Source organism: Opisthorchis viverrini (assembly GCF_000715545.1).
Source record: "Opisthorchis viverrini unplaced genomic scaffold opera_v5_280, whole genome shotgun sequence".
NCBI classification, from domain to species: Eukaryota; Metazoa; Platyhelminthes; class Trematoda; order Opisthorchiida; family Opisthorchiidae; genus Opisthorchis; species Opisthorchis viverrini.
Window position 1 is genome coordinate 309,354 of NW_008751939.1, and position 24,495 is coordinate 333,848.

The 24,495-nt window shown below is 39.8% G+C and overlaps 1 protein-coding gene across 1 annotated transcript in view; it reads right to left on the reverse strand.

The window, feature by feature from the left end:
* T265_14868 (hypothetical protein) overlaps positions 1-8,504 on the reverse strand; it is a gene marked incomplete at both ends in the record, with an annotated part of 17,724 nt that extends 9,220 nt beyond the window's left edge. Inside the window, 2 exons of the mRNA XM_009175603.1 lie at positions 3,559-3,712; positions 8,396-8,504. Coding sequence (XP_009173867.1) covers positions 3,559-3,712; positions 8,396-8,504 — 263 coding nt within the window. The remainder of the gene's footprint in view (positions 1-3,558; positions 3,713-8,395) is intronic.
* Between the last annotated feature and the right edge of the window lie 15,991 nt (positions 8,505-24,495).

Sequence of the window (24,495 nt, forward strand, 5' to 3'; positions counted from 1 at the left end):
AATATAATATAATATAATATAATATAATATAATATAATATAATATAATATAATATAATATAATATAATATAATATAATATAATATAATATAATAATGCATATAACGTAGCAGCAGTTTTGCAATCATACAAGGTGCGGTTTTTTCACGTAAGTTGAAGCGATGTGTTTCAGTTTTTCGTTTGGTTGAGTAACCGTTTCCCGGTGATATCCAAAGGAAATTCCTCAGATAAAAATCTATTTGCAAGTCCGGAATAGATATTTCTGTCATTACACCTTGGATTTGGTGAAGCTGTAAGAAATCCCAGTTCGCTTGGACACTATCTGACTACAGCTCTCTTTTGGAAAGATCAACTGGGTAATTTCGTAGCGCTAATTTCTGCCCATCTTTATAGAGACTTCAGCTGGTATTTCACCATTTAACGTCTTACTAAGGAATGCAACTTTATCCACACAGAGCTAGAAATATACTAGAACAATCTTCCTAACAAAATGCAAAATTCTGTGGCATTCGCACATGTGTCAATTCTCCCAATAAATCATTAACATCCAACCTTTTCGCGTATCCCGGATCAAGGTAATCAGCTGTTTTGCGCTTGGATACAAACAGACACTTGTGGTCCATCACCAATAGCCTATCCAAGTTATAAAAGTATCTGTTCAAAACGGGTATAGGTGTGGTTATTTCGTCCCACCTGTGTTTCATGTGCTTGTGCTCGTATATCTGTGAACCATGGATTCCATCGAAAAACTGCGGTGACATTACTTAGGTAGTACTGATCCTGGCAAAGACTTGTTAAAATACTACCTTTCCTTCCTTTCTTTCATGTTTGAACGAATAAATACGATCATTCATTTTCTTGATTTGGGAACCCGTAGTGATCCTTCCATCCGCTTCAAAATTTTTTATTTATCTACCATGAGCAGAAATTATCAAACCACAGGAGAAACTTTAGTTTGCTATCGGCTACCATGAATTATTCCGTGTTTTCATGCCACGCTAATAGCAGTCTTTGGTTGTTCCGGGTGACACTGTTTTTACTGCTGTTCACCAACTTCCTTCTACCCATGATTTCATACAAAACACCCTTCTGTTCATTCAGCTCAGTGCTTTAAATGCGAAAGCATCTCACCCATGCTTCTGTACTTTAGATTTCGTAGGTGTGGGGGACTTGCTGAGGCTTCAAGTGGTGACCTGTATTTTATGGACACCAAATGCTATTTGCTTATTACTGTCAACAACTACCCTTTTTAACACCCAAAACTGTCTGTGGTAAATCCATGGGATTCTGAGTATTGAAACTAGCGCTTCTAGCAAGGAAACTTTAAAAGAACATGTATGATCGACCAAGTTTCACTGAAGGCTATTGGTTTCGTTTCTTCTGCTGTCAGACGATAACCAGGTTTGGCGCTCAATCCTAAACGTATACTGCGGTGAAATTCAGATGAGTTGCAAACAAATGCCAATTATGGTGACGCACATCATAATATTTACGTCAAAAACACCACTCGTTTAGTCGATTTTTGTGCATAAGTCAAATTCAGCCCCGCTGTATTTATCGACTAGATCAAAGCAGTAGTAACCTTGGGATTCCCTGCCCCTCAGACCGCAACGTGGGCTTTTATCACTTTTGATCATAGCTTTTCAGAGTTACTGATGAGTTGAACGGACAGTTATCCAAAAAGACAAATGCTGAAAATTCCAGTGTGCGGAGTTGAACAGCAGAATAAATTCCTATCATTTTTCTAACATTCCGTTTCCGTTTAGTGTAACAAAGCCATTTTGATGGTTTCTTATCCTAGCACATCGACCTAGGGGTTAAATTAATTAAAATATGATTCCCAATTCGCAAACCGACCTAAGAATATCTTCAACCCTAAGCCCTAACAACGAAAATTCACAGATTGCCTGGATGATACTGTCGTAAAATGAGAATGCGTTCTTCCACTGCGCAAGATGATTGAATTGTCATACAATTTACGAAACATTGTATGAACTTCCTGTTGGTATTGATCGTGTGACCCGCCTGCTGGGATATTTTGGTCATTTGGCGTCAGGAAACCGTGGGGGGTGTCAGGCAATTTCGCTTCATTAATTGTGACTGGTTGTAAGATTTTTGCCATTTTAATCCACATCATTCACATTTAATAAACACGTCTAACCATTTGGGGCAACTTTGTCGTTTTTGGTGAGATTTCTGTCCAGCATGTCGAAACTAACTAAAAAGGCGGAATTCTCGTGACATGCATTAGGAGCAAAATTCGTGTCAGCTGGTTCGATCGTCAAAACAAGTTAACCAGGAACAGTGATATTGATAATAAATCAACAAATTTGTTGATTAACCACCAACGGCACATTTCAGCAGCATTTTGAGTTGTCACGATAGTCGATCAATACGAATTTCATGTCATGTGTTGCGGGCATCAACAATTTGCATTGAAACGCGTCGGTTTAATTCCTTTCTCCGATATGACCTATCTAGTAGTATCGTGCGATAAACGACGAGAACTCGTACAGTAATCTGGGTTGTAACGATCAACTGAAACCAATTTAAAGTGCTCCTTTAATCTGCAATTTTTAAATGCATACTAAAAATCCTAGAAAGTTTATGGGCTGACAAGTGAACATCAAGCTGTTTCCTAAGTTAAATCTGGTGTTATTCCCTAGAGGTGGATTTGATCCGATGCCGCTTGCTTATAAGCAGATAACCGCAATTGTAAGGGCACGGTCAGTGAGTTACATTAGACAGACTGCCAAATACTATTCTAATATTAATATATGATGTATTTTTCCATATCAATATTGTTCGGGGGGCAACACGTGGCCTCAAGGTTTGCCTGTAATCTTTTCAGACACTGCCGTCTGAGGACACATACTCCAACATTGAGTTTTCTTAAACAGTCAAATGACCTAAGTGCCATAAGTCTTCAATGGTAGGCCATCCAGAATCCATTTTTACAAAATGACTGAGATGACAATTGAAACATCTTAGGTTGTGCACCATTTCGGAATTCAGGGTTAACAACTGTGTGGGATGTTCAAACATTCAAGCATCATTATGCTTTTTGAATGCTTTCCAAGACGTCTTATCTTGACAGTGAACCACCAATAAATATTATCAGAAAAGCTTAATTTACTAATCAGATCACCCAAACGGGATTATCAAGGCAGCTGGAAAAGGAAATATTCTTTAAAATAGACGTTAAACATACAGAGCCACAATTTCATAATCCATTTTTATTTTTTGACCCATCAATCCAATCCCTCTCCAGTAAACAAAATATCGTTCAAACCATTGGTTTTATTCGTTAACGCATTTTGAAACTAGTCGGTTGTGTTTGTTTTGTCACACAGACTATCGTTTGTGAATTTGGATGTTATAGAGTTTTTGCGGCAGTTTACGAGAACAGTAAAGCACTATTCATACAAATATTCCGTTAGGGATGATTTTCACTTCGATGAAGGACACGTCTGACTTGGTTGAGTATTTTACTTGCAGGCCGCATACAAAATTTTACACACACAATGTGTTCATGTATGAAGTACCGTGCATAACTCACCTGTCACCTACGCCAATTTGTTTCATGCAAAGGTCACAGTCTTCTTCCCTCCAGTTATCCAGGTTAGGATCGTAAGTCCATGGTTCACTGATCTTCAGTGGTCGTATGGGAAAATACTTCTTCAGCGTCGAGGGTTTCATCATAAAGCCAGCCACTTTACAAAGGATGTGTACAGATGACCGTAAATAATCAGGGGATAGATATCCTCTTGATGTTAACAAGTACGTTTAATGTGGAGTACTTTTCGACTCCAAAGGGTGGAACTTGTTGGTACAATTTTAGAAAATATCCGGGGGTAGAATTTATACAATCACATGACGTACAGATCCACTTGATATTCAACAATAAAGTTTGAAATATAACTTCTTACACAGTTTATCTGCGTACTGTGACATCTATTAATCAGTTTATCCACTACCGAACCTCCTTAATTTGCGATAAAAAACTGCAGTCTACTGTGGCGTTCTGGTTTCGATGGTTGGTTGAGCTCCATCGGCAAATCGAGCTGGTAAATAGTTGTATCTGAATCGGTGTCCGTAACTATATGTGTTCAAGTGATTCACATCTGCCCAAAGAATTTCCACTATATCTTGTGGGTCAAAAAAGTATGAATCACGGATGATTTAAGGATATAGGGTTCACTACGGATGTGCCTGTCAACACTAAACACCGGCAGGTAACTGCTAACAGTCATTAGCCGTCCTTAGTATGGCAATGAACCAGTCGGTAAAGCAGATTTAATAATGGGGTAGTGAGGCCATTCGTCAGTGTAACACCGCAAGTACACCACAGGGCTTCCCATGATGGTCGGGTAACGCGTTAGATTGACGGTTGCTGGTGAAATAGTACCTTGAACTGAGCGTTGACGCCTCGCGGCTGATACTGCATGTCAGTCTAAAGATGCTACAGTACTGTATGCTTTCGTGAAAATTGTTTCAGTCAACATATTTACGAGGTAACACAACTTAATCAATGAAAAATCAAAATAGTCATCCTGATCAGGCTGCCGGATACGTCGTTCCGCCCTTCGCTTGGAAGGAACGACATAAAAAGGTGACCACACCCCTGATGAAGAATGAGTTGAATACGGTGAAATTCTATTTGAGCTTTTAAACTTACACTAGTTTTTGCCACGCGTCGTCAGTCAGTCAGAAAAAGAAACTGACAAGTCAACAGAAAACTGAACATCTTATGCCACTATATTCTCAACTTGTGTGTGCGTGCAGCGTGTTTGGTTCGGTTTGGTTTACCAATTTGTCATTCCGTTGAGTAACTGTTAGTCCAAATAAATTTTTAATTATAAGGATATTGGTCCTCACTATGTTGACTGTATATAGTTGTTTTTTGAATATTTCACCCAGCCAGAAAAGCATGACTTATCACACTTTCTTGCGGAGCATTCTGGAGAAATGTGCCATTTGTGTAAGCGGCAAATGACTTTACAATGATACACTTTATTCATGGCAGTTATAATCTAGATTCACCACGTATATATGAAGTATGGCGAATCGCACTCAAAAGGCATTCAGCACAGATTTCTGCGACTTAAACTGCTTGAGAAGCGCGTTGTAAAACTTCCCGGTTTGACCCACATAGAACTAATGACTATGTTGGACGCGGCGCATTACCGCATGTCTGTACGCCTTCAGTTTTCTGAGTAATGGTTTATCTAGCGGGCCCGAGGTACCATTTCAGGGAACATTGTTCTGATTAACTAATTAAATTCAACACTAGGAACTGCTGCTTAGTTTGTGCGTACCAGGAATTCAGAAGTGAATGGAGCGGACACTGTGTTATAAATGGCGGGCCTACAATATTCCGACGCTTTTAATGGTCTCAAGAGCTATGATATACATGAGAGCTTAATGTTTGCCGTTAGAATCTAGTTCACTGGCCGCATCCGACCAGTTCTCCCGCCGAACCTAGTGTCAATCAGCATCATTCCATTTTTTTTGTTGATTTGACGGTACACAACACTAGCTAGTCGTTGCGATTCAATAATGTCTTATTGCATCTTTCTGCCAACTTGAAACACCATTCGATGTGGAATATGATACTGATCGTTGAGTTGTTTACTAAGCTTGTCAATTAGTTGGCAAAAGTTTCATCTAAGACGTATTACCTGCATTGCGTTATGCTCTTCATGATTCGCCTTTCAAATTGCCGAATTCCTGATGCTGAAATGTGGATGTTGGCTGCCTCGTGGTGGTTATCTTGCCTTCTTCCTTGCAAGCCTACACATTTCGCTCAGTATTTCTTTTCACAATGTATTTTTTCAGGCCACTTCATTAATTGTTTGGCGTCGTTCTTTGACCGGTTTCTATCTATAGTTTCTCAAAGGATTTGAGCACGTGCTTGATTAAGGTTTTCTATAAGAATTTTTCAATTGTTTTATACGCGAGTGCATTCTGACAGTTTTATGCGGTGATTTCCATTTGGCCTACCCACTCAAGATTTTTTAGTGCAGTATACCCAAAGCTGTTCCATAAAAAAGAAGCCCGGTTGTCTGAAAAAAAGTGTTCATGAAATGACATCGGCCGACTGAGGAGTGAAACAAATAATCCCATTTTTTATGTACCATAGAGGTTTAGTACTGCCTCTCCTAGTGGTTATCTATGCTAATGTAGCCGCACCGGAAATTGGTAATGTGTCACGGACTCCTAAGCCACTTTGCAACCGAGAAAAAAATTCTACAAGTCAGTAACAGTTTATCTTTTAAGTGGTTGACGGGATAAGTCACACTTAAGAAAAAAAACCATCGGTGTGACTAACATGCGAATATTGGTTCGGCAAAAGAACAGCCTTGAGTTGTAGCAAGGTGTACGTCTAGTAAGCGCTTTGTCTTGGTCACAAAATTGGTTCCGCACCAACCTAGCAGTGTTGTTTAATACACCGGTGTGTAAAATTATTGATAGTCAAATTATCATAACTGTTCGGTTGTAACATGTTTCCCATGCCTAGCTGTCACGGCATCCGAGGGAAACACAGGGATACTGCCTGGTCCCGAATCCTAGACAGAAGAAGTCAAGAGGCCGAGATCGGAAGCTTCAGGTCAGTAAATTCGCGCTCCAACCATGGAGCAATCTTGGTCCCGTGTGTAAAATCAGGGTGATTAAAGAGTTTATGCAATCGGCGAGTCACTTCCAAACATAAGCCCGGAAATGCTAGAGGCCCCGGAATTCCAACACTTGTGCTGCTCAAGCAATGTGTTGACACTCACAGAATTCGTACTGACCATGTTCAACTCATCTCTTTATGGTCAGAAAATTGACGGTAGCTGGAGAACGGTGAGAGTGACACCGGTGCCAACCAAAGGGTCCACATAGTTTCAGCGGATAACCTGCACAACCACTGTCCCAATATAATTCGAAGATTATTTGTGGCTAGAGGAAAGATCAGTTCATCTGTTCACCGACACCATATCCTCAAGTTGTCGCTAAAATCTGATCAAATAGGTTACCTTCTCACTCAGTAAAACCGTTCGTTTTGGACCATACAACCGCGATTGATACCACTGGGCAAGAAAAACAACATCAGCTACTAGCCCACACAGGTTTACTCGGAACAATTCTACTCATTGTACGACCTTGCCTCACCACATATGCGCTATCTTCCAGCTACAGCCAGTGAAATCCCCATGCCTCATTTACACCAGCTAAATTACTTATGGTTTGCAAATTGAATTTACGATTTCTGAGAGCGACATGATAGGCTTGAATTGTTCGGCCCAGAGATACAAAACTATCAAAAAGTTTCAGAAACAGTATATACCCAAAAATAGTTTTGGATACAGGCGTTATAAGGACCTGTTACCTCTGACATCGGCGTCCTCCTCAAAATTCTAGGCATTTCAAAGTGCATAAGACTACCCCTAGAGAAATTTTAGTTCATCCACAAAAAGTTTTAAAATGTTTTGCCAAATTCTAGACCCTAAACCTTTACGCTATCTGGCTTGAGACGTTGTCTGCAGTAAAGAAACCCATAATTAGTCTACCAACGCCTACATCCTTCCGAAATATGTGTGTGCTTCCCCAAGCGTATATTGCAAACTACTTTAAAAGGATTTCCAAATGCTTGAAAGCCGACTGAATGCATTTTTAGTCGAAAGCTGGTAAGAAGACAGCTTTTAGTGAGCTTCTGATTGACAAACGATTGTTCTGAACACTGAACGTTTACTTCAGTTTTCTTCGAGTGACACCATTTCCATCCCCAGAACACGGTCCACATTCAGCTGGTTGGTTATCCTCCCAGAATTGTGCTTTTACGCAACCCGCCGGAAATCTTCTTGAAATATGGATAAAGCTTCTTGCCGCTTCAAAAAATGTACCTGAAGGTTGGTATATCATTCTCGCTAAGCGTACTGCTAAGCGAAGATAAACTGAGAATAATATAATATGGTGATTGACTCACGTTATCTCTCAGTATTCCTATATCAAAATTTATCGCTGGAAATTGAAACATATCTTCTTCCAGACTGAATTCATTTAACAGCGAAAGCGCCTCCTGTTACACCTTGATTGTTTATGGATTTTATTTTGCTGTTTTAGTGTGCATTATACAACACATAATGAAGCCCCGAAGAATGAAATTATGCCACATAAACTGGTAAATGTCGTTACGATGCTAGTGCGTCCGCAATTTAAAAAAAAACACTGTGGTGAACATTCCATCGTAGGTTGCGGACATATGCAGGCATTCGCAAACTATTTTACTTGTTGTCTCTCGGAAGTATCGTTTGAGTGAAATTAAGAGTGAGCTGAATTTTACGGTATTTTCTCGCTGCAAGTGTCTTTAGTTAGGCAGTTGACGATAAGGGTGATCGTATGGCACAGCTCACCTTCGTAATAGTGTGGTGTCTTTATTGCCACGGTAGATGCGCCAGTGTCACCAACTTGGCAAGCCAGTTCATGAATGCTGCTTAGAATATTTATCAGTTGGGTAGGCATCTGATTTGCATATCGAGCAAGGTAAGCCTCAATTCGCGCTGTAAAATAAAAAGAATGGAATCACTAAAAACGGACATATTTCCTAGGAGCGATGACATGCTTCATATGGTTTGGTAGCAATTTTAGTGACTTCAAAGTTAAAACACTTAATTCTCACGACGTTTCATCTATATACAAATATTCCGCTCGCCTCTTTCTGAGAGCTTCATGAAAACATCAGCCGACTCTTTGTTAACAGAAAGTGAGTCAACTGGAAATACAATCAACATAAAAAGCCTCCTTAAAGGCTAGCGATATTTCAACCTTACACACCAACCATTTTAACTGCAAGCTTGAGCTTCTAATAAAAACTCATTTAAAAATTAATCTGTCATAGTAAAAAATTTCTTGACTCGTTGTTTGGTTTTGTCGCTTTCAACAAACTATCCTTACCTCTCGAAGCTATATTCCTTCTTGAGGCCTAAACACTGACTTATAATGTGTTACGGTGATCTAGTAAATAGACTTTCGGAAAGCTTTTGTCCGCGCATTTATCGTCGCACGCCCTCCTGGTTATAACAAAAATGGTAGCGGAGCGATGGCTCGTTAAAACCGTGGCCAAAATGTCGTACATTACTGGCCTGCAGGTTTAACTTTGCATTCTGTTTCAACTCCTGAAACAAAAACCTTACTGATGATTTGTCAAAAATTTCGAGGGTCGCGATGACATTAATAATGTGACTGGAAGGTCTGCAGATTCTGACAACCCGATCAAGTTTTAAGGGGAATAGCGTTTGTTTCAAAGTATTCATAACATCCTTTACTAGACTGCACAATCTCGAATACCAGGGACTCCTGGATATTATGCATTGTACCTTAGGTTCAGTTTAGAATTCAAAATTCCGATTAGGTTTCATTGATAAGTAACAGTGAGATAGCTCAGAAGTTCAGCACTTTACACATTACGCTGCCATCATCAGATCAGTGCAGGATGATTAGAAACGCAAGTGACGTTTTGCCTCAGTCTAAGCAGTAATTTGTGAACAGGGTGAAACTATTTGAAAACGAGAGCGGTTGGCATTCTGAATGATGTGTTGAACTGTTAGACATGTAAGCAAAGTAACACCCAAACGATGTTGGTGTGTCAGTCTGACGCACTTTATCTAGCAGAAGGGCGTAGTGTAAATGTTTGGGATTAACTACATTTTGGGGCTAAAAACGGTTTTCGCTCTCCGGTGTCCACTAGACTCTTGGTAAGAGTCGTAAAAAGGTGGGCTTTTCTGCCCAAGTGGTTTCACGTAATTAGGTCTTCGAAGATGTCCTTCATATGCTCCGAAAAAAGCTACCATGTTTTTAATGTTTTGAGCTACTTCCAGGGAATCTAACCCTTTTCCTATCGTATAATAAACACTGAAAATAATAGAAGAATATCAAAGACTGACTTTCCGGCTGCTTAGTCTGAACACAGTTACAAACGGTTGGAGCTTAAAGACACTGAAATCAGGGAGCATTCCTAGGAGATAGTATTCCAATAAACCGTTACAGTGAAGCGACTTCAGATCGCGCTTGACTAGACTTGCGCCTTCCTGAGTGTTTCCGATCCAGAATCTAGTGAGTTATGCTGAATATCCAGTGATTCTACACCGGCCTAAAAAGCAGAAGTTATATAAGGAAGTTGAAAGTTTTTCACCTACTTATGGTCGGCCTTCAAACGGGTGACTTATGCGGACACCAGCCCTTAATATTCAAGGATAATCTTGAAATTTTGGCGAAGTAAACCGAAATTTCATGTCTGTGCGGCCTTTTATGGCATTCGAACGATAGCCACCAGATATTAGAATGACACAGAAAGCAATGTACTTAGCACAATACCGATCAACATAAATGCACACTACACAGATGTATCTATATATTGTTCGTATTCGCGCGATTCAGCATGATAAATGGTTGATGGATAATCTGTTGACTTTCTGTTTACCGTCTTGATATCAATATGATTACGAAACGTGCCCAACTTTCAGGCTGACACAAATCTTATCAGCACAATCTTGTTGTCTTACTGATGTCTTTGGCCACATAATTGAAAATTAATGAAGTAAAGCCCCATGATAATTATTCTTTCAACTGTTTCCTTGACAGATAGTTCGACTGTCCATGCCCAGTTAGTTAAAACAACACAACTTAAGTTACACGCATACATACTTTACTGTCCGTCTTAAGAGGTAATCAGCGAATAAGATGAAGATTAGGAGAACCAGGGCTCTAGTGTCCCATGATGCTGTTTGGAGATCGTGCTTTTGGATTTTGAGTTGTGCAGTCAAGCAGAATGACACATGTTTTGTAAGCATGCTACCTACTCTTCATATCCACAATCAAATTTTCATCGCAAACTAGGAAATTCGGTACCGAATAAAATTATTCCGCGTTTTACTTATAGATTCAACACCTATTCCAAGATGTACTCAGCACACGATGCAAGTGAAGAAACCGTGGATCGCCTTTATCTGACTTTCACGGCACCGAGTATTTCGGGACTGAAAAGTTATGGTGCGTTACCGCGTTGTCATGGGGCGAATTGATCTGCTGACATAAGAGCCTCTAATGGTGTTTTCAGACTGAAACTGAACAGTGGCGTTCATATCCAGTTTGCTATGTCAGCAAAAGAATTGACTGTTGGAATATTTTATCAGAAAGAGATTACACCACGCTGATATTACTCTGTTTCTTAGTACAAAAAATGTGTTGCAGCAGGCAATCAGTACAAAATTTTCAGAGGCAGCTATCCACCTGGAAGTTCACTTAGAATCGAAAAGGTCCGCACATCCCGACCAAACGTTTTTATGCTACAAATCGTAAATCATTCCACCTTCACCACAAATTACGACTATCTGAACACAAATGTAATAAATTTAGTGTGATCAGAGCACTAGTCTGTCGTAGCATCATAATCTAAGTCCCAAATGAAATTAATAATGAAAAATAGTGCAGCCGGACGTAACCAGTTGGCTCAAAACATACTCAAACCGTCATATTCTGTGGGCTTCGCAAAAGAAAGATTTCTTACCCAACCCTCATTGAAGCTCACTGATTAGACTGTGTGTTTAATTTCGTACCACGTCGACTTATATTTCAGGAATTTGAATCACGCAAACGATGGTGATGAACTGCCTATCTGGAGTTCACTAAGATGGCCGGAGAAAATGTAACGTTTGTTCAGTTTGAGAAAAGGCCGGGTTGAGTAAATGGGTTTTCAAAACGATTTGAAGAAGATTTGGTCTGATATTTCCAAATATATTTTTCAGGAATATCCGACCTTCTCAGAAAAACTCCAATAGTAGAGGGTTCATTACGTCAGGGTTGACTCAGTCTGAGAGACTACATGGGCTCCAAATCTCAATGGCCTAATTCCACAAAGTACTGTTCAGGAAGACTCCAATTCAACGTAGAATTCCTATCCAGTCACAGTACTGATGATAATTGGAAAATCGAAATAAACGGTTTACAAACACTATTGAAAACGGTCGTTTCAAAAAAATCTGGAGGGTCCTGTGGAAAGTTACTTTGAACGAAAGGAAAATCTGGGGACTTTGCAGAGAGAAACTGGCGTGCAAAATCGCTAGTTACATTGAACGACTTCGATAAGATGTTCTTGAGGAATCGGAGATATCTAGGCCGGAATGTTGGTTATGTTAGATTTTTGTTTGGCAGTCATTTTCGTCTTCGGGGACCAAACGAGAACATCTCAACCTTTTAATTGTTTATCCAGCCACACCTATGGAGACTTCTAGCACCAGGATGAAGAGTAAAAAGAGGGATTAATTTGTATCAACCGCTCTAGCCACCCAATTAACAAATGGCCAACGTAATCAGCCTCAGCAACTTTTTGGATAACAGCAATGCGTCCACGGTGCTCTGCTAGCCCGACCATGGCCGTTTGAACTAACAACAGAGTCAAAGAGAGCTTCAGACATCCAACCGCACTCATCGCAAACGCAGATTACAGAAATAAGTGATGGATAAACGACTATGCACTAAATGGAGGGATACTGGCATTGGTTGAGCACTTTCTGACACCAACATTTTAACAGAACTCTAAATTTGACTTCAGCCATTTGTAGATGCTACACGGGGAAACAATGCATACTAGATGTAAACAAGGGCGATAACCCCGAGTTTTAAGCATTCTGGGTGGACGCAACTAAACTTGAACAATCGCCAGATAAATGACTGCTCCCAGTTTCTGCTGAAGCATAGTAAAAAGCAATTCCCAACGTTTTGCGGCTTCTTTTGAGGTTTTAACATCGTGTGCGTGACTCCATCTACAAAGCTTGGACTAATGAAAAAGAGGGCACCAGGCTGCTGGAGGGGATTACATGTTGAATAAAACCAAAGTGATGCGGGTATAATATAGCTGATTCTTAAGATCTTCATCAGAAAAAGATTCTATTTGTTGTTGATATCGGGTCAATCGTGCCACCGTTATCGAAAGATTAGCAATATTAGACGAGTGAAGAGACAGTGAGTTAAACATCAATTTTCATAAGTTCATTACAAGTGTTAAAACAGCAATCAAAAGATATCGTGCCAGTCTAAGTTGAGCCCAGAGCTAGGTTCTACGAATTCGAGAATCAGGACAAAACCTGATCTAAATGTGACTGCACTTGTTTAATTGCAGTTATTTTCATCCCATCTAGGCGTAGAATATTAGAACTGCAATCCAAAAAAGCTTTTATTTGTCAGTATGGCAAGACCTAGCCAGTAGGCGTCGCTTTGGTTTCAAGACACCACCGTCAAAACAACTATGCGGAAAAAAACATTGGAAGTAGAGTAGACTATGTATACAAGAATATATTTTGTGCCAATAAAATCAACCGTGTTATTTTTGGTGATGAAAATGGCCTTGAATATGTGTAGATTCTCATGTACTTTTAAGGCGCTGCGAGATGTCACGCAGTAACCAGAGACGTGTCAGGGAGAGGAATTTCCGAGGGCAAAAACCGAAATGTTCAAATTCCTATAACAATTCTAATAACATTGCAAATTTTGTTTCTGGGCCAAGAGGGCAAAATGATAGATGAACCTATCGTAACGATTGAGTCGATTTACCAAACGAACAAAATTTTTTAAAGTGAAGCGTTTACGCCATCAGTTAGACAGATGCCAGTTTGGAAGTCGGGGCAACTGAAAGCGTCTTAAGGGGTTAATGAAAATGATGGGGTACTTGAGTTTTATGCAGAGTAAATTTAAGAGTTTTCAGCTCTTTGCTGCTGAGCCCGTTCACGATGTACTCAACCACACTATCGAAGCATATTATGTAATAAGAAGTATAGGTCCTTCTTCTGTAGCACAATACTTTGGGACCCGCGGTCTTCAAGCTCCGCTTATCTCCACTGAAGTTATTGGCTCCAACCTGAAGCACAGTTGAGATTTCCTTAAAAAAACTTAATTTGTGACAACTTTCCATTAAAGGCAGTGTATGTTTATCGTTGATATGTTCGATTTAACGGCGTTTTTCCACAATATTTTTGGTATGCCGTGAGACACAATTAAAATGATCTCGTATTCTTGCGACGATGCGTATATTGTAAGGGTGATTTTGCCTGAACAGCAGTCCAAAAATGAAGTAATACAACATCACTACATTGCTTATCGGTAAAGGTAGACAAACGCGCCCGATTCTCAGAAACATTAATTGTAAAACAACGCCGAAGACAAAATAGCCTGTTTTAGATATTAAGACATTGACTACTTAGAGTATCAAACGGACTTATATAACTGATTGTCTTAGTTTCGTAAACGAGGCCAATAGCCTGTCAGGCAGTTAGCAAAACGACAAAGCCGTGATATTTTACTTCACCGGAGGACAGTTCAAACTTAAGGATATGCATTTTCTACAAAGTCGATTTTGTTTACTGCTGTCCACATATTTATCCATCCGGTTGTGGGAAGCTGAAGTAGCATAAGCAGAAAATTGAGAGGGATACATTTGGGCCTCAGTAAAAGTCAAATTCATTTCTAAATAAGTGTGTTTAAAACTTAAAAATGAGTTCAAGTGAAGCACGAGGTGTCGCCATCTATTTGATGAGTAGCAAGAAGGCTAAAAGTGATCGTGTTTCTAGCAACTTTAAAGATGGCACGTTTTTCTTGGAAGTTTATGCTTTTTCAGTTCCTCTCACTTCAAGAATTCGTTGGATCTTTAAAAGTGATAATCCTGCAAACTACACTTTTTATTCACTAGTAGGATACTGATCGCATGGATAATTTCATTTTATATAAAATCCAGACACGTATTGAGCGGAATTTTTGAGCTTTTAACATTTTTGTGCTTCCATTCTTCTGGTTATGTTATATTATGATAATATTAAATTATTACTATATATTAGTGCATCATAGGCGTAAGATCAGCTAGGTAAATGAATCTAAGAGCGGAAGATAAATTGCCTAACGACCCTGTTATATTAGAAGCGGCAATATATTCTTTCTCACATTATGTGCGCATAAATGTGAGGCCATTCACTCAGACATGAGAGATCCAAATTTTCTCCTCCGTCTACTCCGGAAGCTCACACCGGATGAAACCTTTAAATTTATGACTATAATGCGTGTCTGACCATAACAAAACGCTTCGTTGCGTGATATTTAAAAAAAATACAGGAGAATTTTATAACCTCGTGCGCCAAGATGCTTCCAGTGAGTAAATGTGTCAGAGCGACTTGAAAACAGTGTACCTCAAATGAGAATATTTCCGCCAACACTGCTTCAGACTGTTGCGTGAATGGGGCTTATAAATGAATGGGGCATTCAATGTTTGGCTTTCGTTATATGTGGGTGATCAACGTTTTATTTATAGGATCAGTTGATTGACATCAATAATGAGTAAATCTCTGGGTTTGCGCAGATCCGCACAAGGTGTAACTGCAGTTTGAATTTGCTACTCAAACTTACCACACAAATTTTTGTGTCCAATCGGAATTTATTCTTCTAATTTTGATCATATGGCATTTTAACTCGGTCCATTTTATAGACTGCATACGTCTTCCTAGCCGGCCTAAGTTGCATCACATTCATCACTTTTTGAGTAACTGAACGCTGATATCACGTCTTTTTCTAAACTGCGAACGAATCTTAATCATACTTTGAATCACTGTGTTGGACTCAGAGTAACATTTAGTTCCAGAATTCCCAAAATTATTTGTGTGGCTGTGACCAGCTAAATCGAGCGTTTTGCTCAACAACACCCATTTAATTCGATTAGCTACAAACGAACAAAGATGTTGGGGAATAATATTACTTTATTCACTTTGAAACTGACTGCCCCAGAACAAAGATTTTTGAGATCGATTGCTTTAATCGGTTCTTTCCCGAATGGCTGATCCCATGGTCAAGTGCAGCTACATGACCATAGGTCCTAGAGTTAGTTTATGGTCCAGCCATGATGGTATTCAAATAGATATTTTGAGTATCATCTTTGTTTTGCTCACGGCTGAACCATTATTACCACTTTTCCCGAGCGTGCTTAGAGTTACGTAGGCCAAGGGCATCACAGCCTGATAAATCGATATCGCTGTGAGCACGCACCGCATGCAAAGAATTTGAGTAATATCTCGTAATTTACGCCATTTTTCACAGTGACTGCGTTGAGTTGCAAGTCCGCCAGAGGAAAACGCATCGTAGAACCACTAAAACCGATGAAGTTGAATAAAAGCGTCGGCTGCTTTCAAACATTGGTCAGACTAATCGTACGCCGAAATGCTCAATGTGCATCTCAGAATCGACAATCTGCCAGCTTTTTTGACGATTCATAACCGGTTTGCGTGGTTTTCTTAGAAGGATTCCACTACACCCTAGTGACATGACACCAACTGGTCACTTGTTCGGCATAAATGTTAAATATATTTACATCGTATGAGGAAATTAGATCAATTTAAAGCGGAATCAAATGAGTGGGATTGTCTTTTTCCTCTACTTGCATTTACAGAAAGTTGTATCAAATCTACACTGCAGTTACCAAGCATATTGTCTGAAAATTGTCTTCAGAGAACCTCCACCTGAAAATGCTATTCACCCCAAAATAATGGGAAAATAAATGTCTGTCAAACATGCGGTATTTCCTGGTTATGCAAGACATACTATATAGGTGATCCCCAACAATGTTTAGTAGACCAGGCTTATTCCGTTTTTTAGAGAACTTTCCCGGAATTTTGTAACATCACGAATTCTGCAGCATGAATATTAGGGTACTGTGTTCAGCAAAGTGAATATCCATGATCTGAACACTGGATAAGATGTTTAGCAGTGCCAGACGGGCAGCTTACGTTGGAGGTATGATTGTCCTATACCTCAGAATGCGCTGCATTTCAGCCTTCCCATAACATTGCAGAAGAAGGTACGTCACTTATAGATAATGTCAATTGCTCTACAACTTACGGTATTTTTCGTTCTTCCAAGCAGGAAATAAACGTTATCGTTAAAAAATCCTCTTACTCAGTTGAAAGTAGTCCATTATGGCGCAGAAGTGAAAAACACTATTATACACTGATTAAGACTGGGGAACAACTTGCAACTGAATAGTCTAAGACTGAGACATACCCAACTGTCCCGGAAAACGCGATGATCCAAACACAGTCAAGTTTTTTGGCAAAACAGCAATTCAGTAATGTTTGTGATTATCTTCGTTGGCTGAGCTTCAGAGGAGTCACCCTAATCCCTTGTTATGTGTCTCTAAACGTTACCAGTATAACGTACACTGCCTGGTGTGCGAGTCTTGGCTGTGCTATCGTGTGCTGTGGCTTAAAGAGCATTCGGCATTGTTTTTGGAGTCTCCGAGCTTTACACCAACGTTTCTGTGCTATACAATCTCACTTACTTTGGGATTCATAGGGTCTGATTGGAACTGTTGGTTGCACCCCTTCGAGCGGAACGTTGCACTCATTTTATCCAATATTCTCCTGCACACCCCTCCACATCTATCGCTTAGATTTAATTTTTATATTTGTAAGCATGCCTTTTAAAAATGATCGACAGTGATAAAATAACTAGGCATATCGGCAGTTGAAAAGCAATCACAGATATGAGCCACAGTAGTTTAATAATTCTCCCGGGATGCTGCCTCCCAAAAGATCCGATCCCAAAGTAGTGCAAACATTGTTTCTCAAGAGAAAGACGAGTGGTTCCTCAACCTAGGCGGGTTGACATGAGCGACTTGACCTCACCTACAATTGAGAGTAAAGACTCTTGGGCATTATGCAATCAGACGATCCTAGCCTATTTGATATCTCCCTCTGTTACGTGAGTGAGACTGTTTTTCAACTTCATTCTCCCAAAGACTTGCCATTAAATGTTAAAAGTTGTCTGTGGTCGTGTCAGTCCCAATTTTCTTGCTAGCGAACGAGACGGAAACAACAATACCGAATGAAGAATCATGCCTGATCGTACACAGTGAAGGTTTTAACTCCTTACAGTACCGGAAGATGTTCGTATTACCAACGAATTCGTGAAAATTACTTGACGGCATCTATCATCTCGTTCAGTCAATACTAAGGCGCTCGACCATTGCGTATGTTGAGCAAAAGCCTAACGCTGATGAACAGGTGTTCGTTGTAGCGCACAGTGTTTACGTATATCAACTACGAACAAATCGACGGAACAGAACCTGCGCTACGTGAGGGATGATTTTTTCTTGAACCGGAACTCCACGATGTGTAATGTTACTCGTTTTGCCTTCAGGCGGAAAGTTATATATAACAGCGATGACAATCCGGGCTGGGTGGTATGATAACTGCCATTCCCTGATTAGTCGCTTTATTCCTGAGGTGAACTAATGCCACCCGGCGGTGCTTGCTTTGTTCGAATACGTTCATGAAAAACAACGTTTTTTGTAAGTTCTAGAAAACATTACGTGGGCACGAGCAAACGCCCATGATGCGATCATGAAACACTTGATACCTGTCGCCTGATGGGATCGCCCACTACATGATGCCAGTTCGAGACCGTTCTCAAGTACCGCATACTCACTTGCCAAACGTTTGTGCATCTTGAAAAAATTTACTTTCTTTATACCCAGACTATTGAAACCTTTGTTTTCCAGTAATAAGATTATCACCCTTAGCCGTACATAAACATTTGTTAAGAACTATGTGACGAAACAGGATCACAAGTTGGTGGTGTTATCCACGCTTCCAGTTGAGTTCATTTTAGTTCTGTTGGAAACCGGGATTTTCACCAAGCGTGAACCTTATTGGGATCTACAGTGTCGCAGACCTACAAATGTCAGGTGATAAGACCAAGTCACTATGACTATCCTGTCACGTAAAAAATTCCAGTTCACAGTCACACTGCGCATTGCTGTCAATAATTGGTTGGTTGGGCATCATATATTTTGTAAGCACCAGTTCACTGGAAAATTCCATCTCTAGAGTTCAATCATGACGAAACAGTTCAAGTGAAAGATGTATTCGAGTGCCAATTAAATAGGAAATTTAGTAGTCATATAGCCTATATTTAAAACGCAACTATGAGCCCCATAAGGCAAATACAGCTGTCTACAGACAATAGGGCACAGGTGACCCTCCTTTTCTTGTTGTTGATCAGGTGGCTGACAGGTAAAGAACACCTCTTGTTTAATCATATCTCTGAGTTCCAAAATGTGCCAAAAACTAGAGCTTACAGAATAATGATGAAAACCGATAAATTTACAATTTAAAGTTTTCTTGGGAGCTGGTTTGTCTTGAATACCGGATGAAATGATATGCACAAGGTTGATTCAATTTCTGATTGAAACTTTCGGAGGACCAAGTTTATGTATGGACTTTGTTTGGAAGGTTTAAAATTGTGAGGTGACAACGAGAAATATCAGCATTTTGTTTTGTTGCGTTCCACAGTACTGATAAATCTATTTCTTTTTGTTCACGTACCGTTTTTGAAATACCACATATTAGACAGAAATGACTTCATTGAAAGAAGAACAGCAATACACAAGATCGTTAAATATTTAAACTTAATGCATGATCACATACCAGAAGCCTACGTGATAAATAAAGTAACCATTATGGACTTTTTACAGTTCCTTGTTAGTGACCTGAAATGCTTGAAGTCTCCGCTTACTGCGACTCAGATGTTGGAAAGTGAGGTAGGAAATTTTTAGATATTTCTGGCCATAATCCAACAAGCAATCTAGTCTGTGTTCCCTTACTAGCCAATTTCTGTTTAGCCCGCAGGTGTCACCTACTGTCAGGTTGGAGTGTCACGTCAACGTTAAAGGGAAGATTATTAGGCAACAAAATTTGGCGGCACTCAGCTAAATTATTTATTTCCAAGGTAACACCTGCCACTGAAATGGACATTCAATGGAGTAGCTTCTGGTCATACTTTAAATAAGCATCAAAATAACGATTCCTGGAGACTGGCTAGATGGTTCTTCTCAAATAAAATTAAAGTTAAAAAAAATTGTCCGAGGGACACATGTGGCAATACATTTTCCTATGACGGATAGCTTTCAAATTTCCGTGAAAAGCTTCAGTCAGTCACTGTAGAATGTAGTTTAATTTCTAATGAATCGATCAGAGAACAGTTGATTACAAGGCAACCCCACGGACGTTTTCGACTATGCGGAACAAGATAGTACCTGGATTGAGTTCATTCCTAGACTTGTGATATTGTATAGGGAGGAGTTTGATACTGATTAGAGGCATGGACAATGTATGTAAGTGGGACGGAGCAAAGAGAGGAAATAAAACGGTAAGGTACTCATGAGAGAAATGGCATAAACCTCCTAATATGGACAGCCGCGTGGAAACAAAATCACTGGTCATTTAATGCGTGAAATAATTGGGCACCCTATGGACTAAATGTATTGCGCTTGGTAATCGTAACAGCTTCATCAGTCCTATTACTCTCGATGGGAAGGACAAGGACTCTGATGGATATGTGATCCGAGTAGCCACCCCTGAATCTCTGAGATAATTTTCCTGGGATACTGATATCAGGGTGCTACAATTCGTATACAACTTTCTATATGTATAGAGCTTCGAAGCCTGTGTACAGGGTACGGAATATCCGTTACGACATCAGAAAAGATGTTAGGTTTCACAGGAGAGCACGGTCATAAGGTTGATTGGATAATACTTTCTCAGGGAAGATGGATACAGTTTCATTCAGTTCAAAACTTTATCGGGCATAGTTCTCGTGAACATCTTGCTTGGTTTGCCTTACGTTTTATGTTGGCATATTTCTTCCCGTAAAACATTAATCCTTTGACTGTGAGTGTTAACCAGCTGGTAAACAAACTTCAGTGTTAAGAATATTGAATATTTAGGGATCTCTCATTCACGTATAATCATTGAGGTACTCCGATCCTATAGAGGTCAGCGTTTTTCCGCGACCACGTCTGCTCACTCGGAGCCTTCGATTGATGCGAGTTAAGGATCTGCATCAAATTAAACACTCGGGGTGTACAACAAGGTGTTGTTAAGCGCGGAAAGTTTGCGTATTTGAAGAAATGTGATCAGCTTCGATATTCCTCTTATAGATAAAAAAAGGCATGCTTACGTGGCTGTCAATTGTGGCACCTACCTAGAATGGTAATCCTGTATTCAATATTTTCTGCTATTTCAAAATGCCGGTTTATTTTGTTTTTCATACAACAAATGAAATCAGAGGCATTTTTTGATTCAGGCACGTCCCTCAAATACATGTGCCGAGTACATCGTTGTCTTGACTGCTGGGGTACAGGTTTTGGTGAGGAATTCAAGTAGCTGCTAATATATACTGAAGCGGTAATCTCGAAACCGTGACTCACTGACTATAACAGACCGGCTATCATGGTTACTTTATCCTTAGAACTAAAACTTGCTGCTGATATGCCACTTGACTATTCAGCTTAGCAATTTGCTGTAAGTGGTCAGTTGTTGTTTGAAAGCCTGTCACTCTGATATACGTGTTGGCTACTTTGCCAGTCGACAGCCTTTTAAGTCCACAGTTGCGGATGCTTTAAGAAATCCCGCAGATAGCGTTCCTCTAAAATTTTTGAGTCAGCGTCTTATTAGTCACACTTAACTTATACCCTCTCAAAAGGCTTATATACTTCTTTACAAGATCGTGAACCTTATCGATCTGAAACTATACATGTCATGTATAAGAAATTCACAGAAATGTGAATAAGCGTCCCTACTGGGATTGACCTTTCTATTGTCTTTATAAAGCATGCAATACGCAGTCGTCCTGCTGTTGAATGGGCAAATCCTTAATTTCCACTTGAAAGTGCCGATTTGTGAAAGCCTGTAGAAAGTCGCATCGTTACCAAGAATGCCTTATCGAACCCCGCAAAGATTGCTTCCTGCAGACCAAGTGAACTTCCGATTGACTAATTCAATGAAGATTGCTCATTTGTAAACTGATAGAACACGATATCTGTTTACCCACTGAAACGGTTATAAATGCCGAATAATTATACTCATGGCTTAACAACAGAGCAAATGCTCCCCAGAAATATAAGCGTAACACTCAGTTTCGGTGCAGAATGTGACAATCGGTGATTTCCCAAGGTTAATGAGGTTGAAACAGAATGATAGCACAACGAACCGAATTAAACGTTACGGAATGCACGGAATGCCGGATACACTACGCGGTGTCTGTAATGATATCTACGTATTTTGTTGGGAATTTTGATACGAACGAAGAACAAGAAAGCTGTCTGTTGGTGGAGCCTGACTAGCAGAGTTCACCATGTTGTTTCCTCATGAGCCAGCTGTTTCTACAGATCTCCAAAGTAGCACGTTACGACTCCACAAGTATCAATTACACGAAAGTAATTATTCTTTACAAATTTTGCTATGTTTCTGCAATATCCCACACTTTTGAAGCGAAGATCACAAGACCACGATAAAACATGATAAGTCAACTTCAAAATGAACCGTGAAAAATTTGACCGCAAAATCAACTGGAAATCAACGGTGACAATATTAATGAACATAGTCTCCTTGAATCGCTTACAATATTTGTTCAGTTTCGCCGGAAAATATTGAGCAAATTGAGAAAATAGACCCAAAACGTTTCTATGTTCGACAGTTCTTTAGGCACAAATATCAAAATCCATATATGAATACACAGGCCTTTTAATAACGGAACTCAACAATACCATTGGTTGGGGTCAGTATTGAAATGAGGTAATACTTGATAGCTTGCATGAAAACGCACACGGGAAATAAATCAGAGTCCCTAACGCTTAACAATGAGGCCTAAAATCGATTCTGCTGGTCACTGCAGGCTCCTAAGTCCATTTGAATATGATTACATAACGCCGTTCATTACATTAAAAAAAACGACTTATGTCTCTGAAGTTTATTTGGAAGCAACTGCTCTTATCCGTAATATTTTTATTATTGCCAAAATTAACTGAGTGATACAATCCACCCCTATTCACGACTTTGGTTTTCTAATGTCGAACACTTTATTGTAGATTTTCTGTGCGTAGGAGGCTAATACTTACATAAAACAGATGCTCATCCCTATTACACAGATGTAATATATGAGTTATTCAAAAGACAAAGTAATTTTAGTGGATGCAGTTAATAAGTACTCAACGGTTTCATGCATAACTCCTCAAGTTTGGCCAATTTTTCCAGATTACAGGCTCGCACAAAATAAGAACGCATTTTCATCAGCAGTAACTGGAGATTGTAAAACTCAAATATTCACTCTTTCGACTTCTCGCCCAGCGAACAAACCAAGTGTTCCTCTGGAAGCAACAAGATGGATTACTCAGTCTCCAGCGAGTTATGAATTTTACCGAGTGGAAGAATACTTACTTTGAACCAATCGGGTCCCGAGAACGCCATCAAGGTTGATTATATCTGTCACAGACTGAAGATAAACAAGTGCCTTGCTTATGGCCTCCAAAACGTCATACAATTCCTTCTGTTCTTGGGATCTGTATCGTTTAACAAAATGCATGTTCAAATCAAAGACATTCCTATCAATTCCGTAGACTGCAGAGTGCATGAGAAGATAGAGAGCAAAACATGTAAATAGCCGCATTTTGGTACACCTTGCTTTGGATCACTGCATTTCAGTAGATGTATATATGCTGCAGTCACGTCAAAGCGACATACCAAAACTGGCGTATCATCTATCAGGCCTTTTGGTGTTGGGTAACTATGCCCGCGAACACAACCGCACGCGCACACTAAAGTGAGATTACACTCACCAATCCGGTCCACATTTTGCTGTTTGCGCGCAAAAAGGAACGTCCTAAGCCGGACATTTTAGCGTCCAAGTAACAGTCGTCCCTAAAACAAAAATTCTTACCAAATATTCATCCGTATCTCCCCAGGGAGAAAATGCTAGGAGCTGCTCATCACGCAAGGTGTGTTTTAACACCATGGAATTTTCGGTGACACTCAAGATAAAAACTATCATCTCGTGCAAACAAATTAAAGGTTTTGTTTCACCAAGGAAAGTGTTCTAAGTCTGTTGTTTGATTTAGGCCAAATCTGAATTCCCAGTGGTGCTAAGCTCCTGACAGATAATAATTGCACCTGTGAAAACGCTCATCCGTATCGTACATTTGAATCCAATTTGGTGATTCGCCTGACGAGTGTCCTGAAATCATATTATTTTACCCAGATGTAAAATTTAGTTGGTTTTGGTTTTTTTAAATATAAAGCATTGATTGTTTAAAATTCATAAGCACCTCCGCGGTGTCAAATAAAGTATTTTCGGCGCCATACTCTTCTTCTTTGCAGGGTTTACCTGCTGAAATAGTTACTTATGTGCCAAAAACGCATAAATTGGCAAATACAACCAGTGTCATATATACAAGCTATCATGAAAATGGTGTGCTAAGCGACCCGTACCAAATATGTTACGTTGTCGTGGTGATCAGACTTGAGTGGTGCAAAGATTCTGCCAGCTATAGTGACTATATTAATTCCTAAGTTTAACCGATGCCAGAAATGCGAAGGTGGAATAACCCGACGAAGAACAGCAAGTCACTGTACTGTGAGTGGTCTTGTTA